Below are 22,324 nucleotides of genomic sequence, written 5' to 3'. Positions count from 1 at the left end.
TGGTGATATAAATATATTTTTGCAACAGCATTTCAATTAAAAAATATAAATAAATATATTAATGAAATAAAATAAATATATTTGTAAAATATAAATATATAATTAAATAAAATATATATATTGATATATTTATATAAGCTTCTTAAATTCAGATGACGAATCTTATTCGTCATATGTACCCAAAGGGTTTTAATTGAACAAGATGACACAAATGTTCTTACAAATAAATTATACTTGTTAGATGTAAGAAAGGCTTGTTGTTTTTTGATCGATCTCATTGCTGATGGATTAAAATTTACCCTACGTGCTACAGAAAGTGATTATGGGAAAAAAATGAAATTTAAACGACGTACATTTTTAAACAATCATTCGAAAAGACGCAACGTGGAAAAAAATAAAACTAATGAAAGATTATCTAGGTGAATTGTTAAACGTTAATTTGTTTAAAATTAATTTTATAATAATTGACAAAAATTTATACAGAATATATTTTTCAGGTATCAAGAAAATATGATAACACGTTCTAAAGGTTATATCCGTGATCTAGAAAAAAAATATTTAAATCATCGTCGAGATAATCGACGTTATCGTGAAATGATTGCAAATGATGTTACGTTGAAAACTTGTCTCGAGTTAGCACCTTTCTTGCAAGATCAATATCAACAAAAGTGTGACGTATATACTGTTCGTTTAAAAAATGAAAATGGTCAGAAGATGATGGATCATTCGTTTAATCATCGAAATGACGTTCCTTACTCGAAACAAAAATATGTCATTGGATATTCCGAAGATTGTGAACCGAATGAATCGGTTAATATTTTTTCATTTAATTTCACTCCTATTGCAAAGCTAATTTTACGAACATCATTATTTTACTTGTTCATTTTTTCCTTTTTTTTCTTTTTATTACAGAATTTATCTTTAAATTATTACGAATCATCGAACGACAGGTAAATGAAAATAATCAATGAATTGGGAGAAAATTTTAACATAAATGATCAACATTATATTGTGTTTTAGGTTTAATCAAAACAATTCGGAGATGTTATCGACCTATCAGGAAGAAACAGTCGGTGATAATCAATATTTCACGAATAAAAATGAAATATCTATGGATGATGATTCGAAAGGAGATAAAATTCGTAAAAGAAGAAAAAGAAGAAAAATCATTGGAATACGACAAATGCACGGTGATACTATACCAGAAATGTCTTACAACGAAAGTTCTTATACGAGTTTAGATGCGGAAGCGGATGACGAAAATTCGCAATGTGGAAATGAAATAGAAAAGGGATTGAAATTTTGTAAAAAAAGAAACGTCGAGGAAACTACGACGACGATAAGTACGTCGATGGGAGGAGGATATCATAGCTCGTCTTCCAGTGAAATTTTATTTCCTTCGAGAATACGACGCAATAGACGATCATTCCTATAAGATTAATACTTTTTCTTTCTTTTTGTTTGTTTGTTTGTTTTTTTTTTTTTAATGTACGATCGATCTACTCTATGATTATTCTTCTTATCTTTTTAATAAAACATTTGTAATAATTTTTTTTTTAAATACATTTTACGTCGGTTTATTATGAATAATATTTGTCATGAAATTAAAATCAAATGAAATGAAATTCTTTTTCACTTAATGTATATTTTAAGCTATCCATAAGATTAAAATATTAAACAATCATAACGAATGATCGAATGGTTTTGTACAAATTTTGCAATAATATAAAACCTACGTAAAATGTGTTAAAATAGAAGAAGAAAAAAAGAAAAGTATATGAGGATATACAAAAGGTGAATGGTAAAACGTAAAGACGTGACCTCGAATTATAAAGAGTATACTTTTCTTTTTGATCGACCTATTTTTATAATACGTAAAAGACGAGATTCTTCTCTCTTGAATATCTAAAACTAACCGAGTCAATTATAAAATAATTATATTTTGAAAAAAAAAAAAACAAAAACAAGAAATAAAAAACGAAGATTAACGAATGGGATTGTCGATTATTCAGATTCCTCGGAAAATTCATTATCGTGTGCACTAAAATGGATTTTTGGTGGATGTCCTGGAAAAACCTATCAACGTATCTCAAAATTGAACAAGGTAGAATAAGAAGAAGGAGGATGAAGAGGAAGAAAAATGGTCGGAAAGGAAGAAATTTATGGAAAAGTGAACGATATCGTGAACGAGTGGCTCTGCTTCGAACAAGAAACGAAAAGCTGAACGAGTTGCTGCCGATAAACGTGGAATCTTTCATTACCAACGAACACAACCGCGATAAATTAAAATTATACCTCAGAATATAACTTCAAACAAATTTGTTTCCACTCAGGATTGTTAAATTTTTATGTTCAACTAAATAATAATATGATTTTAAATCGTTCCAAAAACTTTAAGCAACTTTGTTAATTGAAAACTAACTTGTACGATTAATAACACATATAAATGTTGCAAATTATCGTTGGTATTATCGATTAGAAAGAATTTACAAGCTATTCGTCAAATTTTTGAGTAAAATTTCCTTCATGTATTATAACTGGATCTAAAACAAACATTATGTTTCTCCTAAGAATTATAGATTTCTAAAAATCACATAATTTTTAGACCAATTTTTATCGTCAGATTAAAACGGTGTTAGAAAAAAAAAATATTCATACTTTTAAAGTATTTAAAAAAAAAGTTAGATAAGTTTAACAAAATATTCTGACAATGATATATTTAAATCAATTCCACTAATCTAATAGAAAAATATTGGCGGCAAATTTAAACAAGTTTGAGTTGTTGACGTTTTTTAAATTGTAAAGAGAGGGTTGATTTTATTACTCGCTTGTTCTATCATTCTTTCTTTCTCTTATTCTCTCACGAATAACCGGAAGTTAGCTATCGCGCGGCTAGTATTCGTGGCTTAAGAGCAATAAAGGACGTCCGTCTGTCGAGCAACGAGCGAACGAAGAGAGAAAACGGGCCGACACAGTCGTGCGGAGGCCAAGAACCGCGTCGGATCGTGAACACCGTACTCGTGAAATTGTCAGGAAACACGTGACACGTTTACTGAATATCTCCTGACTAAACTCAAACGATTCGTGAAAGAGATTCTGATCAAAAGAAAGAGAGAGAGAGAGAGAGGGATCTACTTTCGCTGATCGAAACATTGCACGCGCGTTCTTTAAACGATATTCCTAAGAAAGATGTACTTTATCTTCATCATTCAAATCACAATTTTACATTTGGGTCAACGTTTATTGTGAACAACGAATAATCTAATTTTAAATTAAGAAAGAGAAAGATAAAGAGATAGATAGATAGAACAATTCATTGAATATTAAATTAATTAAACGCGTGAAAGGATCGTGAGACTAAAGGATAATACAAAAGTACGAGAGGTAAGTTTCAAATAAAATGACGTAGTTTCAGTAGAAATACATTAACATTATAGGCAATAATATCGATGTTTCAATACAAAATATTTTTCCTATATATTATATTCTTTTTTAACGATCGATAAAAAAATTATATATATATGTTACTGATTTAATGATCTTTCATGAGATCGTAATGGGAATCGTTTGAAATCGAGTTTATCGGCACTGATCTATCTCGGACGGTCAAAATCAAGTCAAAAGTCGTTGTTCCAAATATTAAGAGATTTTCGGCGCATGAATCACGGAATCGACTACCGAGCGATACTAAATTTCCTTAGATCCGTTGGCCCATTGCCAAGATCGCGAGCAAGTTCTCCTTCTCATTTCTTGGGGCCCACGAAGAATGGGAACGTGCGATATCATCTCTGAGAAAGAGAAAATGCTACTAATACTACTGTTCTCACAAAGTTAACTTAACTTTTCCCGCGTACTACGGAAAATCTACTTCATTTCGATTAGAGAACGTAAAAGTGATAATGTAAGGTTGATTTTGAAAAAAGATAACCAGCGTTCTTACATATCTTACGTTCAGATCCTATCATTATGATTGTAACGGATTTACTGTACATAAAAAAGAATATAAGGATTCTAATAAGTGAATCATCATTTTCCTCTAATTTTATTTTACTTATTTTAACAAATATTACGAAATTTGTCCTTTATAATATCCTGTTTTTGAAATGTTTATTTTCAATTATTATTTTCTATTATATCATATGATATAATTTACACGTATCCTTGATCTATTATTATTTTTTTATATTCTAGGTTTTATACACACTTGAAATGTGTTAAACTTGTGATAACCCTTTATAATATTATTTTGTAGATACGATCAATGAATGTTACAATTCCTATTAAACATATCTACTTATCATTAAAATTATTGATTAACTTATTATGTAATTTATTATTCTAATCAATCTTGTTTTTCTATTGTCTTTAACTATTTGATTTGACAATCTAATATGAAAGATAGAAAAGAGAGTCCATAGTCCCTTATAAATTTCCGGGGAATGATATTCTCGTGAGACATCGCATTGTTGAACGACCAAACGAATTCTCAAGATTCCTCGAGACATGTGCGAAGCGTTCTATTAATGTAACGCATCGAATCTCTCTCATACTCTCCTCTCTCTCTCTCTCTCTCTCTTATTTTTTCCAATTGCTTTCCCCCTACATCAGCAGCCCCTGTTCTTCCTTCTTCTTCTGCTCTTGTTCTTCTTCTTCTTCTTTATCTTCTTTTCTTCCTTCTTCTTCTTCTTTTCTTTCGTTTTACCCTAAGTTGTTAAAATGGCCGGCAGAACGTCGCCCTGAGTGTACAGAATTGCTGTGTTTAAACCATCTCTCGTGTATAAGAAAGAGAAATAGAAGATGAAGAGAAAATACGTTAACGTGATTCTCTACTTTGAATTTGCTTCCGTTTTGATTTAGAATAAGAAAGGGAATGAGACACGAAACATCTTGTAAATGGGTCGAAATACAGAATACCAAGAGTAGTACGAGATGATAGTCTCTTAAATGGGATCTAGCACATCGTATGAAATGTCATCGATACGATCTTTTCTCTTCTTATTCTTCACTCATTCTATTTATCTCTGTCTCTCTCTCTCTCTCTCTCTCTAATTCTATTTCTCTCTCATTCTCATCTTCATTCTCATTTTCGTTCTTGTTCTTGTTCAAGAACGATACGAACTAAACACATCGATAAAACGAATTCGATTCTCGTTTATACGAACGTGACGATAAAATCAATACAAATTTCATTTACTAACAATACTATTTTTACATATTTTCCATTTCAATTGTTTATTATATATTTTGTAGTATTTAAAAAATAATAATCGTAAAAATTGTTCTATAAACATTTGACTGACTCACTCAACTCCTCCAAGAAAAAATTTGACTAGAAAATCTTACATTTATTTGCAATAGAAAATATTATTTTCTATTGAAAATATATTCATAATTTTATTTATTTTCCCATTTACAAATTGTTTATAATATACTCTTTAATCTAAAAAATATAATAATCGTAAAAAAACGTTCTATAAACATTTGACTGACTTTCCCACACTTCTCCAAGAAAAAATTTGACTCAAAATCGTATCAAATTTATTTATAGTTAATAGAAAATATTATTTTCTATTAAAAATATATATATATATATATATATTTATAATTTTGTTTGACAGTACGTTTTATTTTGATGTCAATTAATAACCACTCAACTTTATATTAAATAAAAACATTATTTAACACGTTGCCGCAAATGACGGCTATAACCGTCCGATCTTCATATTTCTAAGCACGATCGTCAAATAAAAGTGTGCGGCAACGTGTTAAGGAATATATCAAAAAGCTTTCCCCGAACACTTTACAGTGCACTATGTTTTCATCGTCATACGTATGTTTATTATTATTTTTCATTTATTTTTGTTTTTGTCCATAGTGACGAGTGCACGGAGCATGACGTCAAATGCAATTAGGGGTATTCGAAGGAAAAAGAGTTCGCTGTGCGAAGTAAAGGTAGCCGTTATCGGTGCGCCAGGGGTTGGAAAAAGTGGTGAGTAGGAAAATAATGTTGTTTGTAATAATTGAGTAAACGATAACAATATATAAACGTGTGCATATGTGCGTACTCTTTCGTAATATAAAAAATACAGTATAGACACACACACACACATACACACACACATATGAGTTCACGTATCATAGCAAAAAAAAAAAAGAAAGAGAGAAAAACAAAGACTTTTAAGGGGTCAATTAATTCTGTGAAATTGGCGCAACTTTGAGGAAAAAAGGTTGACTTTTTCAAGTTCACAGAATTTGACCTAGGGAAAAATTCATACGTAGTTCTCTAGATAATAGTACATAGATTAAGCATTTCTTTCGTTTTTTGTTCCACATTTCATACGTGTCCAGGTATGAGTAAGCTAGTTTTAGCCAAAAAAAAAAATAAAAACAGAGTTTTGTTCAGCCACGAATACCTACGCAACTTTGTATCTAAAATCAATCAAAATATTTGTTTACATAGTTCAATATATGATTAACGAACCCTCAAAAAAGAAATTCTATTCTTCATTTAGTGTTCGCAAAAAAAATTCTCCAAAAATAGGCTTTTTTTCAGACTCTAGAGTGGCGTTACCCCTTAACTAATCGATAAAAACAATGAAACGATTCTTTGAACATTGTTAATTTTTAATAAGTAAAATTAAAAATAAATTTTCGAAATGATGATGATGATGCTTTCTAAAACGATCAAAAACTATGACGATAATACGGTCGTTTAAGAATTTGGCGCGATGCGGAAGACCTTGGACTAATAGCGGAAAACATGTTGAGTTGAAGGATGTCTGAGTTTTCTTACTAAATTAATTATTATCAGTTTGTCTAACGAATGTAAAAGAATATTGCAATAGACGAGGAAGATGAAGAAGAAGAAGAAGAAGATTCTAAAAATATTTTTCTCTTTGGTCAGCAAATATTGATCGTTTTAAGAGGATTCGTGAACATGTGAGATATATATCTAAGGTTTTGAACTCGATCGTAATTTTCTCTCTCTTTTGAAAATGAAAGAGAGAAAGAGAGGGATATAGGAAAGAGGATGAGAAGATTCAAGTGCAAGTGCGACGAAAACCCTTGCTAACATAAGACGACGTTAGATAGAACGAGAGAAGCATGCCGTGATAGCTTTGAGGACCCTGAGAGCAGCCAACCCGGGTGTATTTTCGGTAATGGCACGTGCTAAAGACAGGTAGGCGAGTAAATAATCGTTCGCCTTAACGGTTACTTCTTCTTCTTCTTTTTCTTCTACTCGTATCGTTGCAATTTCTTCTATTTATAATGTGTTATTTCCGAATTCGAACGAATTTTAAAAGATTTGTCAAATAATTCAATAAAATGAATAAAACCTTAGTCGAGTATAAACATTTACAACGAGTAACGAGAATATTTGGCAATCTTCTTCTCATTTAATTGAAAACAATCAATATTTTTCTCTTACAATACAATATCTTTTTATCATTTATATATATATAGAAACATATTTTAGGATTATTAAATTCTATGAAATTTATTACAAACAAAATTTGATATATTATTGGTCTCTTATATTTCTCTGACAATAAAATATTTTTTCTTTTTGGAGAGATTTTTTGCAATAAAATTAATATCAGTTTGAAAATGGAATTATCCTAAAATATGAATAATTGTGATAATTTCTAATAGAAGCAAAATTATTAAAAAATATTGATAATCGAGTAGATACAAATACTTCGGTGACTTACTATACTTATTTTTAATAATTGAGTAGTTAACATTTATTAGAAAATTATTTTTCTCGATTGATTCTTACTTATAAATGAATTTCTTCCTATAGTAATGTGTGTGTGTGTGCCCATTGAGTGAGGTCGGCGTGCTTTACGTTTTACACGCATACAACGATGAACGATGGAAACTCGTTTATTATGAAAGAGATCAAACGTAGTCAACCGTCTGCGTACTCTTCACGAATTCTCTTATTAATGGAAGTCTTGCGGAATCAATTTCGATCGATTCTGTATTATCGTTTAAAATGTTGTATTTCGTGTAAAACTAAAAGCCCCTGAACTTGTACGTTCTTTCCTCAACAGAACATCCTACGATATTTGAACTCTTACAAATTTTTATCTTCAATAAAACGTTCTTTGTACTTATAGCAAATACGAGCTTTCAAAAATTCAATCAATTAATAATAAATGTCTTTCGTTATTTCGATTATCTTATAAGATTTCTATTTTATATTATTTTTAATTAAAATAAATGTCTTTCACATTATTTCAATTATATCATAAGATTTCTATTTTGTATTATTTTTATTAATGTATTATAAATTCTTTTATTTCCTTATTAAAAATTATAACATCTAACACGTTACTATTTTAATAGTAACCTAATAAAACAAGTCGTTGTAAAACGTTAATTATTTTTTACAGGTGTTCATGTGTTAGAAAATAATTCATAAGTACACAGGAAGGTACATTTACAATTAGTGCAATTGTATATGAATATAATAAAACATATGCTAAAACAGCTCGTACTATTACGAATAAAAACGATTCAAGGCCTGCTTATTACGTTTCATTTCGAACAAAAAATAATAGATAATTTTATCATGATTGAAATGCAACAGTTCCTAGAATTGAATTACAATGTGAGTTTCAAAAGTTGTACCTGAATCGTTTTGAAAAAATTCAGAACTTATTATATGATTTTATAAATACAAGAAAAGGGTTGTTACTGTGATGACTTCAGAGATAAAAATGTTCTATAATACAAGTAGAATGTATTAGAATATTAAAATAATTGTTAATTAATCGAAAAGAATGTGTATTGTTACCTAAAAGCTCGGAATATATGATTGAAGTACCGTCCTTTTCGAAATTCACCTTCAAACTGACAAGTGGTCATCTATGTAACTGCATTTATTCAATGTTGTTTATATGACTTTCCGAATAATGCGCATGTGTACAACGGTAATAATATTCCTAATTAATCAAATTTAAGATTATAACGTTGTAATTTTTACATTTTTTTCATTCTAATGTAATTATTTTATTGTTCTTGCGCAGTAATAGACTTAAAAGTTACCTGTAATATTAATAGAGTGTATTAGAATATTAAAATAATTCTTAAGAAGACAACGTGCCAGTCTGTGTATTCCATGTACTTGGAAATGTTAAACAATAATAGACATTTGCATCGATTAAAATTAACAATTATTTTTTTGTTTTAAACCCTGTTATCAATATCGTTAAATAAATTCTGATTTTTAAATTAAATTTTGAAATAATAGTAAAAATTTGAGAAATATTTATCTTAAGTGATTCGAATACGATAGTAAAGATATAAATCTCAGATAATAATTCGATGGAAAGGGTTAAAAGAAACGAATCTGTTGATACTGTTGGCGAATTGCGAAGTTGTCACCTGATCTGATTTGAGATGAAAAGGCGCCGCAATGTTTCGATGTTAACGTAACTCTCGTGCAAGGTTTTGTGGCGCCGAGGCAGGTTCGAGTTCGAGGTAAAAATAGTGTGGTATACCTCGAAGCGGGTCACTAGGTCTCTGCTTCTTCTTTCTCCTCAAGCTTGAGATATCGAGATAAACGAAGAGCAAACGCACGACATATGTTCATTAAAATTAAACTGATTTTTCTCATAAATTATCATTCAAACACACATACACGTAACAAATAAAAATCTGTAATACAAATCAATTGAGAAATAATAAAAGAAATTAATTAAAATAGTACAATTACAATTTAATAAATCGAATATATAGAAAGGATTGTTTTTCATCGTATTAATTTATCTTTTAGATTTTTCTTTTAACATACGCACACATGCGTAATATGAAATTTCGCGAGATAATTTGATTAATTATTTTGTAATAAAACGTATCATTAACTTTTTGATATTTTACAAGAATAATTGAATAAATGTAAAAGATGAATTTTAAAAAGGTCATCGATATATTATTCATTTAAAATAAAAATAAAATAATACAAAAGATGAGTGAAGTTTAAGTAAGTACTAGGAGTCCGTCGATGCTTTTAAAAGCTTCCAACTCGAAAAACGTCAGGTGGAACTCGTCGTTCATACTCATCCTCTTTTTCGAATGAGAGACAGAAAAAGAGGAAATATGTCTTAGTTGACACACGTAACGAACTCGTTTGCCACGGAAAAGGTTACGTTATATCAGGCGTCGTTTATATATATATATATATATGCATTTTATATAAATACGCGTATCATCGGTGAAATGCAAAAGCGAACTTGCAATAGAAAAAAAATGCAGCATTGTGTTACGCGGCTCTATCCGACATTGTATACGTTGGTTGCACACACACACATATGCATATACATAAAATACACACTCGATCATGTTATTCGATCATAAAAATATCGATTCGAGTTATTCTTCGTTTTATTTTGATCTCATTTTCTTAACATTTTTCACGTTACTCGTCATTTATATCAAATAATATTAAAACAACCAAAAATTCCATCGTAATATCCTCTTAGAAACATAATTTATGATGTTTGTAGAATTTTTCTTTATACAACTGCATTCGTAAGTTCTAAATCTTTATATAGTGTCTAAAAAAAGAAAAAGAAAAAGAAAAAGAAAAAAGATCCACTTAATAGTAGAAATTTGACGATGTTCCAATATCACTGTTAACGCTAAGAAAGCCATCTGCCAAATGAGAAACAAACGTTAAGACGGAAATGTTCGTTTTCATATCGTTTATGACATTGAAAAACAGGCCAGACTGCACGTTATAAATTCGTTTTCGATTTTCTTTACTGTAAACATTGATCCTGACCATACCGTTTTCATTATATTTTACAGCGTTGACAGTGAGGTTTTTAACGAGGCGATATATCGGAGAATACGATCATCAATCTGGTAAGAATTTTTCTTCTTCTTTCAATGCTATATTGCTTTTTTTTTAAATCATTTTTTCATCCTTTTTTATACAATATTATTATAATAAAATTAAGCACCGATTTTCTAAGTGACAATAGAATGGACTATTTTCTGAAGTATTGCCAACGGCTGTAACTGTTTCTAAGACCGCGACTCTATCTTTCTCTGCCTCTGTCTTTCTTTCTCTTTCTCTTTCTATCCCTCTTTACATTCCACCGACCGCGTCTGGTCTAAATTTATCAAAGACGAATTTGACACTAGACAGGACGGGTACTAATGCGAGGTTGATACTCGAAGGAAGAACCTTTTTTTTCCTTTTCTACAAATACGTGGACACTGGACAAAGTACTTTTACTTACATCAGTAGAAACTATTTCGTCACATTAATTTAGAAAATAAATTATCCATTTTGTTATACAGTCTGTTCAAAAATTCTAATCATCATAGTAAAACGAACAATTTTATTATATCTTTTGTTTTTAAAGTTATTTTTTTTTTTTTTTACAGAAAACAGATACAAACACGAAGTGCTCGTTGATGGGGAACCAATTCTTTTCGAAATTTTGGACTCCTGTCCGAAGGTAATTTTTGTTTTTAATGATAAATTTAATTTCATATTTGTAAAAGTTTATACGTAATCGTAGAAATGTTAAGATTAAACACGTATATACATTTACATATATTAAAAGGAAGAACTGATTTTACAGAGCGACGATGAAATGCCGTCGATGGAAACTTTGCAGTGGGCGGATGGTTTACTCTTAGTTTATTCGATAACTGATCGTGGTTCTTTCAATTTCGTGAGAAAAGCAAAAGAAGCATTAGCGGTAGCCGATCCAGAAGCTGCCATGCCACTCGCTATGGTTGGAAACAAAGCTGACATGGTTCATCTAAGACAGGTCAGTGCGGAAGAGGGGGAAATCTTGGCTAAAGATTTTGAATGTTGGTTCAGCGAAGTTAGCGCGGCAGAACAGGTATATTTTTATTTCGAATCGATTACAATTTATCTTCATTTTCTTCGAAAATCAATCGATAATTTAAATTAAACAGGTTGTCCAAGTAGCCGAATCGTTTCACGAATTGTGTCGTGAAGTTCTTGCTGCCAGAAGAAGAAATAAACAATCGTTGCTCGACAGAATGCTTGGTAGCAAAGCTACGAGAACATATTCCAGGGGTAAAAGCGATTCCGCTTTACCCAAGGATTGATTAATTAATTAATTATTTTGATTTAATTAATAAGATAGGATTTTTTATTGACTGTGCAGAACTGAGTAAGATAGAAAGAGAAGAGAAAGAAGAAAGAGCAAGAGAAAGGAAGAAAGAGTGAAAAAGACTAGAAGAGATTTCAGTAGACTCGTTTTAAACGAGTTGATAAAAAAAAAATCAGGCGCCAAAGATTGTATCATACTGTTAATATTTTATATCAAATAACATGTACAGCTATAACGTGCGACTAATTTTAATAACGTACTTTTGTTAAGAAAAAAATTGATCTTTTTTTAATGAATAACAGTTATCTAAATTCGTTTTATTTCTTAACACTTTGACGATCGTATTTTTTTTTATCGATAAATTGTTTACGCAGCAACACACTGCTTTTTATCTTTTCTTTTAAAATCTACTCTGGAACATACGTTTTTTATAAAAGGCTGTATATTTTTGTATAGCTCGTAAATCTATCGAAAGTGTAAGTAGTGGTTTGTATTAAAAACATCGACTCGTTCTAAAATAAATTATCGATACATTATTATAAACAAGAAAAAACACCATCAAAGTGTTAATAAATTAACGATTTTATAAATCACATCGATTAGGCTTCATAAAGGCTGATCTTATATAAACGCAAACATATATACACGAAAAATTGTTGGTAAGAGTTATAGATTCTAACGATTGACCTATATATTTATTTTTTACTTACAATAAGAAAATGTGAAATAAATATTTTACTTATTTATTATAGCAATGAAGCGATATGTTAATTTTATTTTATTAGATTTAAGATCCATAATCTTTCATAGGATATTATCATTTTTACAATTATACTATATTTACAGATAATAACGAATTTGATATTCGTTATTTATTTAGTGTCATCGTAAATTTCTAAAACATCTGCTAAATGTTCATTGTCTCTCGGCTTTTAAATTGTTTTCTCCTATTATTTGGTTTCTTTCTTTTAACGGGTGCTAATTTTTTAGGACCATGATCTTGCATAGATCTAATTCCTTGTTTCTCTAAATACTCATCTATTTTTTGATCATCCATTGCATCTACTGCCACAGCTCTCCATAATTTTTGAAATTCTTCATCGATAGGAAACTGCGCTGTCTTGTCGTTATAGAAAACTATTTTCTTTTTGTCAAGTGGCCTCGTTATGAGTAATATTTCATTTTGTAAACTCTATAAAGAAAATTCTTACAAAATATATCGTAGATTATTAATTAAAATATATGCAGCTAACTATACCTTTAGATGCTTTTCGCAGTGTGGTAAACTTTCTTGTATATCTTCTAATAAAATCCCACCTAATCCCTTTAAATCTTGTTGTTTTAAAAGTCTCAACAAAGATTTTTTATCCTTAATTTTGTACATAGCTTTAAATGCGAATCTACCATCCTGTGTTACATCTATTTTAGGATTTTTTAACAACGCTTCTGTCTGAAGCCACGTTTTCACCTTTAATAACAACGCAGTAAATAATTTAATTCGAATAAAACATAATTCAATGTAAAATCTAATAAAACAATTTCAAATTCTTACTTTTGATCCTACATCCAGTTGATTAGTTTCATCTAAAATTTCTTCCAAAGTTAATGGATGATCATCACCGTCTTGATGCCTCGCTTTCATGTGTTTTACTATTTTTGCTAAAACACCAAACTTGTACTGCGTACTACCGGTCATGGTTTTATAGTTAACCATATCCAATTTTGGTCCAGTTGAAACCATGGATGGTTTTGGTTTCTTTTTGTGTGGATCATCTCGAATGGTATCTTTCTCTTGTTCTTTCTTTTTCTTCTCAACACTATATAATAAAATTATACATAAATTTACTTATTATTAAATTTGTAATTATATTTTGTATATAATTAATTAATATATAATATATACTATATTTTACATATAATATTTATATTCACAATACTGTATATAACATTTATGTATAATACATAATTTATATAAAGAAAATATTTCAAATGATAGAATATAGGTTAGGAAATAAAATAAATGATTGTACTTACGCTGGAGTAGATAGGGCTCGTTTTTTAAAGAGTTCTCGTTCCCTCAATAATGCTGGATCCATTTTATCAAAAATTTTTCCAAAAGAATCTTTAATACGTAAAAAATTCACTTATTTTTAATAATACATACACAAAAATATAACATGGGAAAGAAGGTGTACACTGCACTTAGTTTATATGACAGATCAAGAGAGCGCTCGTGTAGCCCAAACTCTCGATACCAGACGTTCGATAGTATTCGATAGGTACGCACGTGATACAACTCGATAGATTGTTGGCGCCGGATTTGTAATAATAAAACGGGAATCAATTTGAATTTGCAAGTAAGAAAATATTCATCTAATTTTTTCCAATTAATTAACAATACTTTTTTAATGACTTTATATAAATCATATTATTAGATTTTATAAAATATTCTCTTCTATAATTTGATTATTATCTTATATATCATATTATTTCATTTATTACTATATGATCACGTAATATCTAAAATAGAAGATTGCAATTTTTAAACCAATCAGTTTTATTTCCATATTGTTAATCCAGAAGATAGTGCAAAAAATTTGGTTTCATAATAATTTTAGGTAATCAAAAAATATTTTATTAATAAAAAATATAAATACATATATGTATGCATACAGTATGAGTAACTCCTACATACACGTATACACACACTCGTATATTTGATTTTCTTTATATTATAAATAAAATAATAATATACTTATAAAAATAATAAACTTATATTATAAATTATATTATAAATATATTATATAAAAATTTCTTTATATAATAATAATATATATATATATATATATATATATATATATATATATATATATATATATATATATATAATATTCTATCTATCTTATATATTATATTATAATAAATCTTATTTTTTACTTTTTTTATGATTCCGAGCATTGGGAGAATATAACACGAATATACATACCTAATCTTTTCATTGTGTTTACTTTTGTATCCACTTCATATTCTTCGAGGCAAGTTTATCTCTTTTTTATAGCTTAGAAAAATGTACTAGAAAGAGTGAGAGAGAGATAGCGAGTGCTAGTTAGAGGGAGGGAGAAGAAAGAATGAATAAATAAGAAGTTATAATACTCGAGTCGAGATCAAAACAATACGAATCGAAAGTTCGACACTTTCAAGGATAAACAATAACGTATTTCATTCCCCTTCCATCCTTCGACACGGTAACACCTCAGATATCACGACGTATTAGAATACTTTAATTATTTTACTTTTAATCACATCATTATTGATTTAATCTTTTATAAAATTCATTATAAGATTAAATAGTATAAAAATTGATATAATTGTAAAGTTATATTTCATTGAGTTTATTGCTACAGTTATCACGTTCTTTAGATAATTTTAAAGATTTTTATTAACAATTTGTATTAATATTACATATATACTTTATATACAATTACATGAAAGTAGTGAGACTTAATCAATTGGTATTGTATGCATTTGCATATTAAAATGCAAAGCAAGCATTATCAAAAGAATAATTGCATACTTTGATACATTTCACAAATATTTAATAACTTTTACTTTTAATTAAGTCAATTTTCATAGTTAATTACATTTTCTTTTTATATTTAACATTGATTCTTTATGATAAAGTATCATTTAATGTGTGTTCTGCCTTCAGAAATGTGTGTTTGTGTGTGTGTGATTCACAGAGGAAATATTGTAATATAATCTTTAGTATGTTTCAGCTTTTCAGACTTTTTATTTAATTTTATTTTATACATCGTCATCCTAAGGGTAGGATACCCATCCTGCAATCATCAAAGAAGATTAAAAGTTAGTATATTTTCCTATCATACATTTCTATGATAATTTCAATAGGTTTTTATTACGATTATGATATTAATTGTTCTTTTTCTTTGTCTGTTTCAGAAGATCATTGCAATCGTGCGTGTAGGCAATGAGATACTCGTGTGTTGCATCGTGTTAAAATAAAATATAAAAAAGTCGACAAGTAAATTCAGTGTTGATCGTCGCATGTTAAAGTTTCGTTTGCTCGGTTAAGAAACTCGCAAGTTTCTTTAATTCGGTTTAAACGTGTGCTCATCGTCACCCTAAGGGTAGGATACCCATCGTGCATTCATCAATGAAGAAAAAACGTAAGTCAATTTTTGTATTAATCATTTTTTCAATAATTATAGTAATTTTTATATAACAACGATTTATATAATCTTGTTTCTATTTGTGTTTCAGATCATCGTTGGAATAGTATTCACATTTTATTCATTAAATTCATTTAGAAATTCGTTTAACACTAGATTTGTTCACTATTGTTTTGTTCACTATTTTTTAAAAATTTATAAACATTGCTTGAATGAAAAAGTGGGTAGAGGAGAGGAATTAATATTTATGTATATTTCATTACAGCATTAAAAATTAACATATATTTAAAAAATAATATAATATTTAAGTTTTATATATATATATATGTAAAAAAAAGTTTGAAAGTTCAAAATTTCTTAGTCCATAAATCTAGTGTTAATTGAATTAACTGCATTACATGCAGTTTTATAGTCATTTGTACATTGTCATCGTCATCCTAAGGGTAGGAGACCCATCGTGCATTCGTCGATAGTGATTTAAAGTGAGTATATTTTTGTATTGAATAATACCTCAAAAATTTTAATGCTTTTCTGTAATAGTAATGATATTAATAGTATTGTTTTTTATTTCTGTTTCAGATTGCAATCGTGCGCGAAGCAATATGTGTAGTGTTTATGGTGGTATCATTAAACTGCGTGCAATGCAGTCTTTGAATGAGTTGTAGAATCAGTGATCGGGCGAGTAATAAGTTAAAATCAAACGCGAATTAGAGTCAGTGTTGGTCGTCGTATAATAAAATTTCGGTTTCGCGATAAGAAACTCATCTATAGTTTCTTATTTTCGTTTATACCGCGTTTTTAGATTCACGCGAGGTGCATCGTCATGGTGCAATAGAGCTGCATCCCATTGGAATGCATTGTAAGTATCTATTTTTATTTACATTTTATTCGATTTTATTTTATATGATTTTGGATAATATTCCAGATAACTTATCGTTTTGTTCTATTTTATTTTACAGATATAACCATGGATTCTCTTCCTTCCAATGATGTTGGATGAATTCTTCGATGGATCTTCGATGGATTTCCAATGGACCTCCTCTTCTTCAATAGCAAATCGAGGAACTCTTTGATCATCAGACTGCAATACTTGCTACGAAGTAGGAGTGTTTTGGAGCCACCGCAGAACTTCTAATGCCAACTGTTCATGTTTCGTATATGCATTATTTTAATTCTAAAATTTCACATATATGTTATATAACGGTTGGTAACGAGTGAGTCAAAAAATTTAAAGTCTCTCCGGTGCTCAATCATGCCGAGGATGAAAGGCCCTAATCGGCACGAGTAACTGGTTGTAATTAATTAAATAAATTATTGACGAGCACATGAGTAATTTCTTTTTAGGAATTACTCATGAAAATTGTATATTTCATTATTTATTTTATTAGTTCAGGATAGGTCTTCTTGTCTCATCGATTAAATTCATTTAATTAACAGTGTATTTAATTAATTTACTTTCTTTTACATTTCGTGTTTTGTTCGAGTTAGTAGTATCGAAATCAAGCATTAATTATTTTAATTTCGCCCAAAAAAGCATGTAATAATATCTTACATCCATTGTTTCGTATTTAATTTATTTAATAGCAACTAATTTTGATGTATCGGTATATCTATATTTTAAATAAATGAGCAAGAAGATAAACCCATTCGCGACGGATAAACTCTGGCAATTAAGTGGTGGCTTAAAGCCCAGTTGTTTAATTAGAACAGCCAACTTAATGAAAGAAGTCGTCCGAGGTTTTGAAATATATTAATTAAATATATTTAAAAATATTTATAGTCCATATTTATGAAGTAACTTGTAAGTAACTTGAGTCTTTAGTCCGCTTAGATGAAATTTTATAAAAATGTATTTATGTGTTTATATTTTAATCATATTTTTTAGATCAGGATTTTCAGCTACTAATATACTAATTCCCGTTTCTCCCCCCTATACTTTCTGCGTTCTCATCTATAAGTATGCCTAGGTGCTACACGTATGGGTGAGAAACGGTTAGTATAGGTTTAGTTTTAATTTTTTCCCATATTGGCGGCTGTTATTGGCTAGTGGTTGCACGGCGTACTTTGCACCTGTATGTGCGTATTAGGTAGTGTGCATTGTACATCGTTTCGCGATAGTTTTTAATTAATCCATCATTTAATAATAAGAGTACATCTTCTACATATCACGTGTGATATAAAAAATATGCGTTTCTGTATTCTTATATTTATATTCAATATTTCTCATTTTTTTGATAATCGTTTGCATAATAGAGTTACTGCATTTATTTGTGAAAGCTTTGATATACTTGTATATTACTAGTATGCATATTTATATACTAGTGTATACTTGTATTTTTGCTTTAGTTTTGTATGCAATAATCATTAGCCTTGGCAGTCGATTACAGCAAAAAGTACGTATACCCATTAGCATATAAGTTTAGAAAACGTGGTTGAACTAGGGTGTCGGAGGTGCCCCGGGGCATGCTCCCTAGTTTAGGCTTTTGCACCCTGGTGGTATGTGAGAGAATCGTGGAGTGAGTGGGTGGGTATGTATGTTTTTTCTTAAAATGGGTAAAAATATGGATAATAGGCAGGCAGGTAGCATACTTCTCTGAATGAATGTGAAAACTTAAATTTTAAGTAGGTAGGATCCAGGAAAGGCACTAAGCTTCTTGCTTCCACTCCGAAGTGGAAATTCTGCCTCCTGGTTTATACAGAATTGTTACAAAATTTGATCATCTCATTCTATATTATGTTTGATTTGTTAATTTATTTTGTAACTATTCTGTGATCTCTATTATGTATCATGATTCAAAGAGATTAGCAACCATTTGAAAGATTAATTTCTATTTCGATTTTACCTCGAACGAGATATAGTCGAAACAAATTAGCAAATTCTTTGATGCATTTGATACTTAGTTTTAAGTATTTCAGGATTAGCACTACGCACTATCGCGATTTCCTCTTACAGCTAGAAATATTTGATATAATTAAATATAACGAATTAATGAAATAAAAGTATTGCAAGAAAATGCATTACATTTATTGCATTATTTATTTCAATTCAATTTTATTACTCGACGTTAAAAGTGCGAAGTGTTATTAGGTCATCGAGGGAAAATATTTTCTGCTTGGACATTCGATTAAATGTTCTCGTGTATGATCAATGAAATCTAAGTTCATTGATGGTCCACAAGCTAGAAAAGTGAATGGAAAGTTTAAATTTATTTTTTAATAATTGTGAGAATTAGAATGTCATATTTTGATAGTGAAAATTTTTGAATATATTTCATCATAGACTCTTATCTTTCTTGAACGTATGGGAATGTCCAAATGCAGTAAAGTAAGAAGAAAAGAAGAGGCTAATTGCCGAAGAGGCCCCCACTTAATTGTGGCTCAAGAGGGCTACTACAGGCTACTGAGTTATTTTCAAAGGCTCAACATCATGTTCGAACCTTTCGAGAATGGCTCTTTAGTCATATTTTATATTTTATTGTATTAATATATTGCTCGTCAATAATTTTGTTTTAGTTATTGCAAGTATAGATTATTAATATATTTTTCTTTTTGTTACAGATGATCATCATTAGATTTATCATCTACTACTTTTTTTTATTTGAACTTTTATAATGGCTACTTTTTAAAATATTCTGCATTTCTGAAGGTACACACTTAAATATGAAATATAATTATTTACAATTATTAACAAAATTTAATAATTTGAAATATTTTTGAAGAGATGTTTGTTTAATAATCCAATATTTGATTAATGAAAATATTATACTTTTGTCATTTTATAATTTTATTTTTCTTCGCAAATGATCGCAAGAGAATTTGGGGGTGGGATACTTTCGAGAATGGCTCGTATTTTTGGACAATTTCACAAACTTCCGGACTTAAGCTGTCATTGGTAAACACATATAAAGGGTCTTGACCTAATCTAAAGTTTCTTCTTTGCAAGAAGCGACTCTATGCTTCTCTTTTTCTTTCTCACGTCTTCAACTCTTTTACTCACTGCAAAGGGATAGAAAAGTTCACGCGTTTCTATAATGGTAGAGAAGGGTAGAATAGCAAAAAGGAATATGCTAAGGACTTAAGCACGTTCTTTTCTTATACGTTTAGAAGGATTCTTGTTACGTTATTGCAATTTTAATCCAGTTTTTATGACCAATGACTAGGTCAAAAGGCAATTGCTTTTATTTAAAATAAAAACAAACGAACAAGTTTTTCTATTTTTTTTTTTTTTTTTTAGATAAAATCAAATAAAAATTTTTCGACGTGAGTAATAATTAAATTAATTAATTATTTGAATTTTTTTTTTCACATGTATCTTTTGAAATTGTAATTTACAAACTATCAAAGCATTAGTTATGACTTTTCAATCGTTGAGTAAGTTTATCGGAAGAATTGAACGTGTTTAGTGTTCGATCATTCGATATAGGGTTTTCGTGGATATCATCGATGACAGGTGGACCGAGGTTGAAGTATCCGAGATGTATCCTCGGATGCAAAGTATCTCCGAAAGGATCGCTGCCGTGGTGTGCCTCTCGTAACATGCGCGTTAAGCATACGCTTCTACCTCGAACCGATGTGGCAGTGTGGATGGGGGTGCTGGCTGTGGTGGTAGCTACGGTGGCGGTAGTAGTAGTAGTGTAATAATAATAGTAGTAGTTGTAGTGGTAGTGGTGGAAATGGTAGTAGTGGTGGTGGTGGTAGTGGGCATTAGGGGCTTCAGAAAAGAGGGGTAGTTTCTAGCGTCGGACACGAGTCGCGTTCTCATCTCTCTTGTTCTTTCCAAATATTTTTTTGTTCTTTTTTTTCCATATATATATTTTTTCTAATAAACGAACAATTATTTGATCCCTAATAACTTGGAAATATTATTAGATCGGTTATAATAAATGATATTCCAATGATTTTTTTCAAGATATCGGTATACTCGTATTTGCTTGTTCTTTAGTTCAATTAAATCATCTTACCTAACCGAATAGCTAATTTATTTAATAATATAACTCTTATATAACAAATATGAAATTATTGATAGTTGAAAACAAATAAAGAAAAGAAAGTTTATTGAAAAAAATCATTTTTGATCGAAGGAACGAATATAAAGGGTAGAATCGAACCCGTCGCTAGGTAGCACCGTGCCAATGACGCTGCGATGAAGGGGGAAGAGGGGAATAGAGTATATGGAAGAGGTGAAGGAGGAGGATGAGAAGAAGAGAGAAGAGGAGAGCGAACGACGGTGGGGTCGGCTGCTGGATACGCGATGGCCCGATGGGGTGGGTCGGTGGTGCTCGTTTAAGAGAGAAAGAGACGAGTATAGAGAGAAAGAGAGTGAGAAAGAGAGAGAGAGAGAGATGAAGGGAAAGAGGGTGGAATAGAGAGAGAGTAGGGATGCTGGGGCGGTTCAAGCGAGAGCGAGTTGACGCAAAGTAGCGTACGTCAGTTTGTGTCAGACAACGGAGCACGGAAGATGCTCCCGGTTGTTCGCGAAACGGATGGACCATCCTCGGCACCGAGGTCTCGACGTCGTCGACGTGTTCGCGCGACGACGAAGTCGAATCCGCGTCGTCGAGGTACCGCCTTTTCTTCTTCTTCTTCTTCAACATCATCTTCTACATCATCTTCTACGTCATCATCTTCGTTATCTTCTTCTTATTCTTCTTATTTTTCTTCTTCGTTATCTACCTTATCATCCTTTACCTTATCCAAGTTCGTTAAATCATCGTTTTACTTTGATTTTCGCGAGCTACTTCACGAAAGGAAAAATTCAGATAACGAGATGAAAAACGAAGAAATTTGTATTCGGGGTTGGAACGGAAAAAGAGCAAGTGGTATCGTTAGACCAGTCAGTACCAGCACCCTCATGACAACTGCCTTGACTCTTCTCTTGATTCTACTACCAGCTGCATTTCCGGATAAGATCAACATAGGTGAGTGTGATGATGTTTTCGTGATCGTCAAATAGGTGTGTAAGGTGTTAGAAACGTTTTATAAAGAATGATTTTAATTAACTATGACAATAAATATCATCAACGATAA

The 22,324-nt window shown here is 30.1% G+C and overlaps 4 protein-coding genes and 1 long non-coding RNA gene across 9 annotated transcripts in view; 3 read left to right on the top strand and 2 right to left on the bottom strand.

Annotated features, from left to right (window-relative positions):
- The first annotated feature begins 453 nt into the window (after nucleotides 1-453).
- Nucleotides 454-2,349, top strand: LOC107070336 (uncharacterized). Its single transcript, XM_089178991.1, has 2 exons — nucleotides 454-950; nucleotides 1,021-2,349. The coding sequence occupies exons 1-2, from the start codon at nucleotides 511-513 to the stop codon at nucleotides 1,433-1,435; spliced, it is 855 nt and encodes a 284-aa protein (XP_089035117.1). The 5' UTR covers nucleotides 454-510; the 3' UTR covers nucleotides 1,436-2,349.
- Nucleotides 2,350-2,918: 569 nt separating this feature from the next.
- Nucleotides 2,919-12,862, top strand: LOC107070350 (ras-related and estrogen-regulated growth inhibitor). Of its 3 annotated transcripts, none has more exons than XM_015328460.2 (6): nucleotides 2,919-3,384; nucleotides 5,876-5,989; nucleotides 10,819-10,875; nucleotides 11,404-11,477; nucleotides 11,604-11,870; nucleotides 11,947-12,862. In XM_015328460.2, exons 2-6 carry the CDS (start codon nucleotides 5,893-5,895, stop codon nucleotides 12,100-12,102), a joined length of 651 nt encoding a protein of 216 aa, XP_015183946.1. In that variant the 5' UTR covers nucleotides 2,919-3,384; nucleotides 5,876-5,892; the 3' UTR covers nucleotides 12,103-12,862. The 3 variants fall into 3 exon arrangements, with proteins under 3 accessions (XP_015183946.1, XP_089035114.1, XP_089035113.1); XM_089178988.1 differs by lacking the exon at nucleotides 2,919-3,384 and adding an exon at nucleotides 3,430-3,901; XM_089178987.1 differs by lacking the exon at nucleotides 2,919-3,384 and having other exon boundaries at nucleotides 3,943-5,989.
- Nucleotides 7,092-10,824, bottom strand: LOC149030501 (uncharacterized). The gene is made up of 2 exons (XR_016178745.1): nucleotides 8,804-10,824; nucleotides 7,092-8,731 (listed from the first exon to the last, which is right to left on the bottom strand). It is a non-coding gene; the product is annotated as an uncharacterized LOC149030501 (long non-coding RNA).
- On the bottom strand, nucleotides 12,835-14,645 carry TfIIEbeta (transcription factor IIEbeta). The gene is given in 5 exon segments (XM_015328459.2): nucleotides 12,835-13,041; nucleotides 13,044-13,299; nucleotides 13,366-13,575; nucleotides 13,660-13,924; nucleotides 14,142-14,645. Coding segments are annotated over 5 exon segments (855 nt in total). The 5' UTR covers nucleotides 14,204-14,645; the 3' UTR covers nucleotides 12,835-12,979.
- A 6,865-nt stretch (nucleotides 14,646-21,510) lies between these two features.
- Nucleotides 21,511-22,324, top strand: part of GluRIB (Glutamate receptor IB) — a 212,963-nt gene continuing 212,149 nt past the window's right edge. Inside the window, exons 1-2 of one of the 3 annotated variants that reach the window (XM_089178946.1) lie at nucleotides 21,511-21,858; nucleotides 22,057-22,215. In XM_089178946.1, the coding sequence (XP_089035072.1) occupies nucleotides 21,756-21,858; nucleotides 22,057-22,215 (262 nt within the window). In that variant the 5' untranslated portion in view covers nucleotides 21,511-21,755. Of the gene's footprint in view, nucleotides 22,216-22,324 lie in introns of all 3 variants that reach the window. The other 2 variants (XM_015328452.2, XM_015328453.2) reach the window with 2 other exon arrangements.

The sequence above is a fragment of the Polistes dominula genome, unplaced genomic scaffold, assembly GCF_049000335.1.
Source record: "Polistes dominula isolate Pdom_NZ unplaced genomic scaffold, Pdom_raw_medaka contig_18, whole genome shotgun sequence".
NCBI classification, from domain to species: Eukaryota; Metazoa; Arthropoda; class Insecta; order Hymenoptera; family Vespidae; genus Polistes; species Polistes dominula.
Note: the sequence above shows the minus strand (reverse complement) of the source record. Positions and strands in the feature narration are given on the sequence as shown.

What these genes read in the sequence shown, in the direction of transcription:
- LOC107070336 (XM_089178991.1), top strand. Translation starts at nt 511, where the DNA reads ATGATAACACGTTCTAAAGGTTATATCCGTGATCTAGAAAAAAAATAT. An exon ending in TACGAATCATCGAACGACAG is followed by an intron (nt 951 to 1,020) that starts GTAAATGAAAAT and finishes ATTGTGTTTTAG; the next exon opens with GTTTAATCAAAACAATTCGG.
- LOC107070350 (XM_089178987.1), top strand. Translation starts at nt 5,833, where the DNA reads ATGTTTATTATTATTTTTCATTTATTTTTGTTTTTGTCCATAGTGACG. An exon ending in AGAATACGATCATCAATCTG is followed by an intron (nt 10,876 to 11,403) that starts GTAAGAATTTTT and finishes TTTTTTTTACAG; the next exon opens with AAAACAGATACAAACACGAA. An exon ending in AAGTTAGCGCGGCAGAACAG is followed by an intron (nt 11,871 to 11,946) that starts GTATATTTTTAT and finishes TAAATTAAACAG; the next exon opens with GTTGTCCAAGTAGCCGAATC.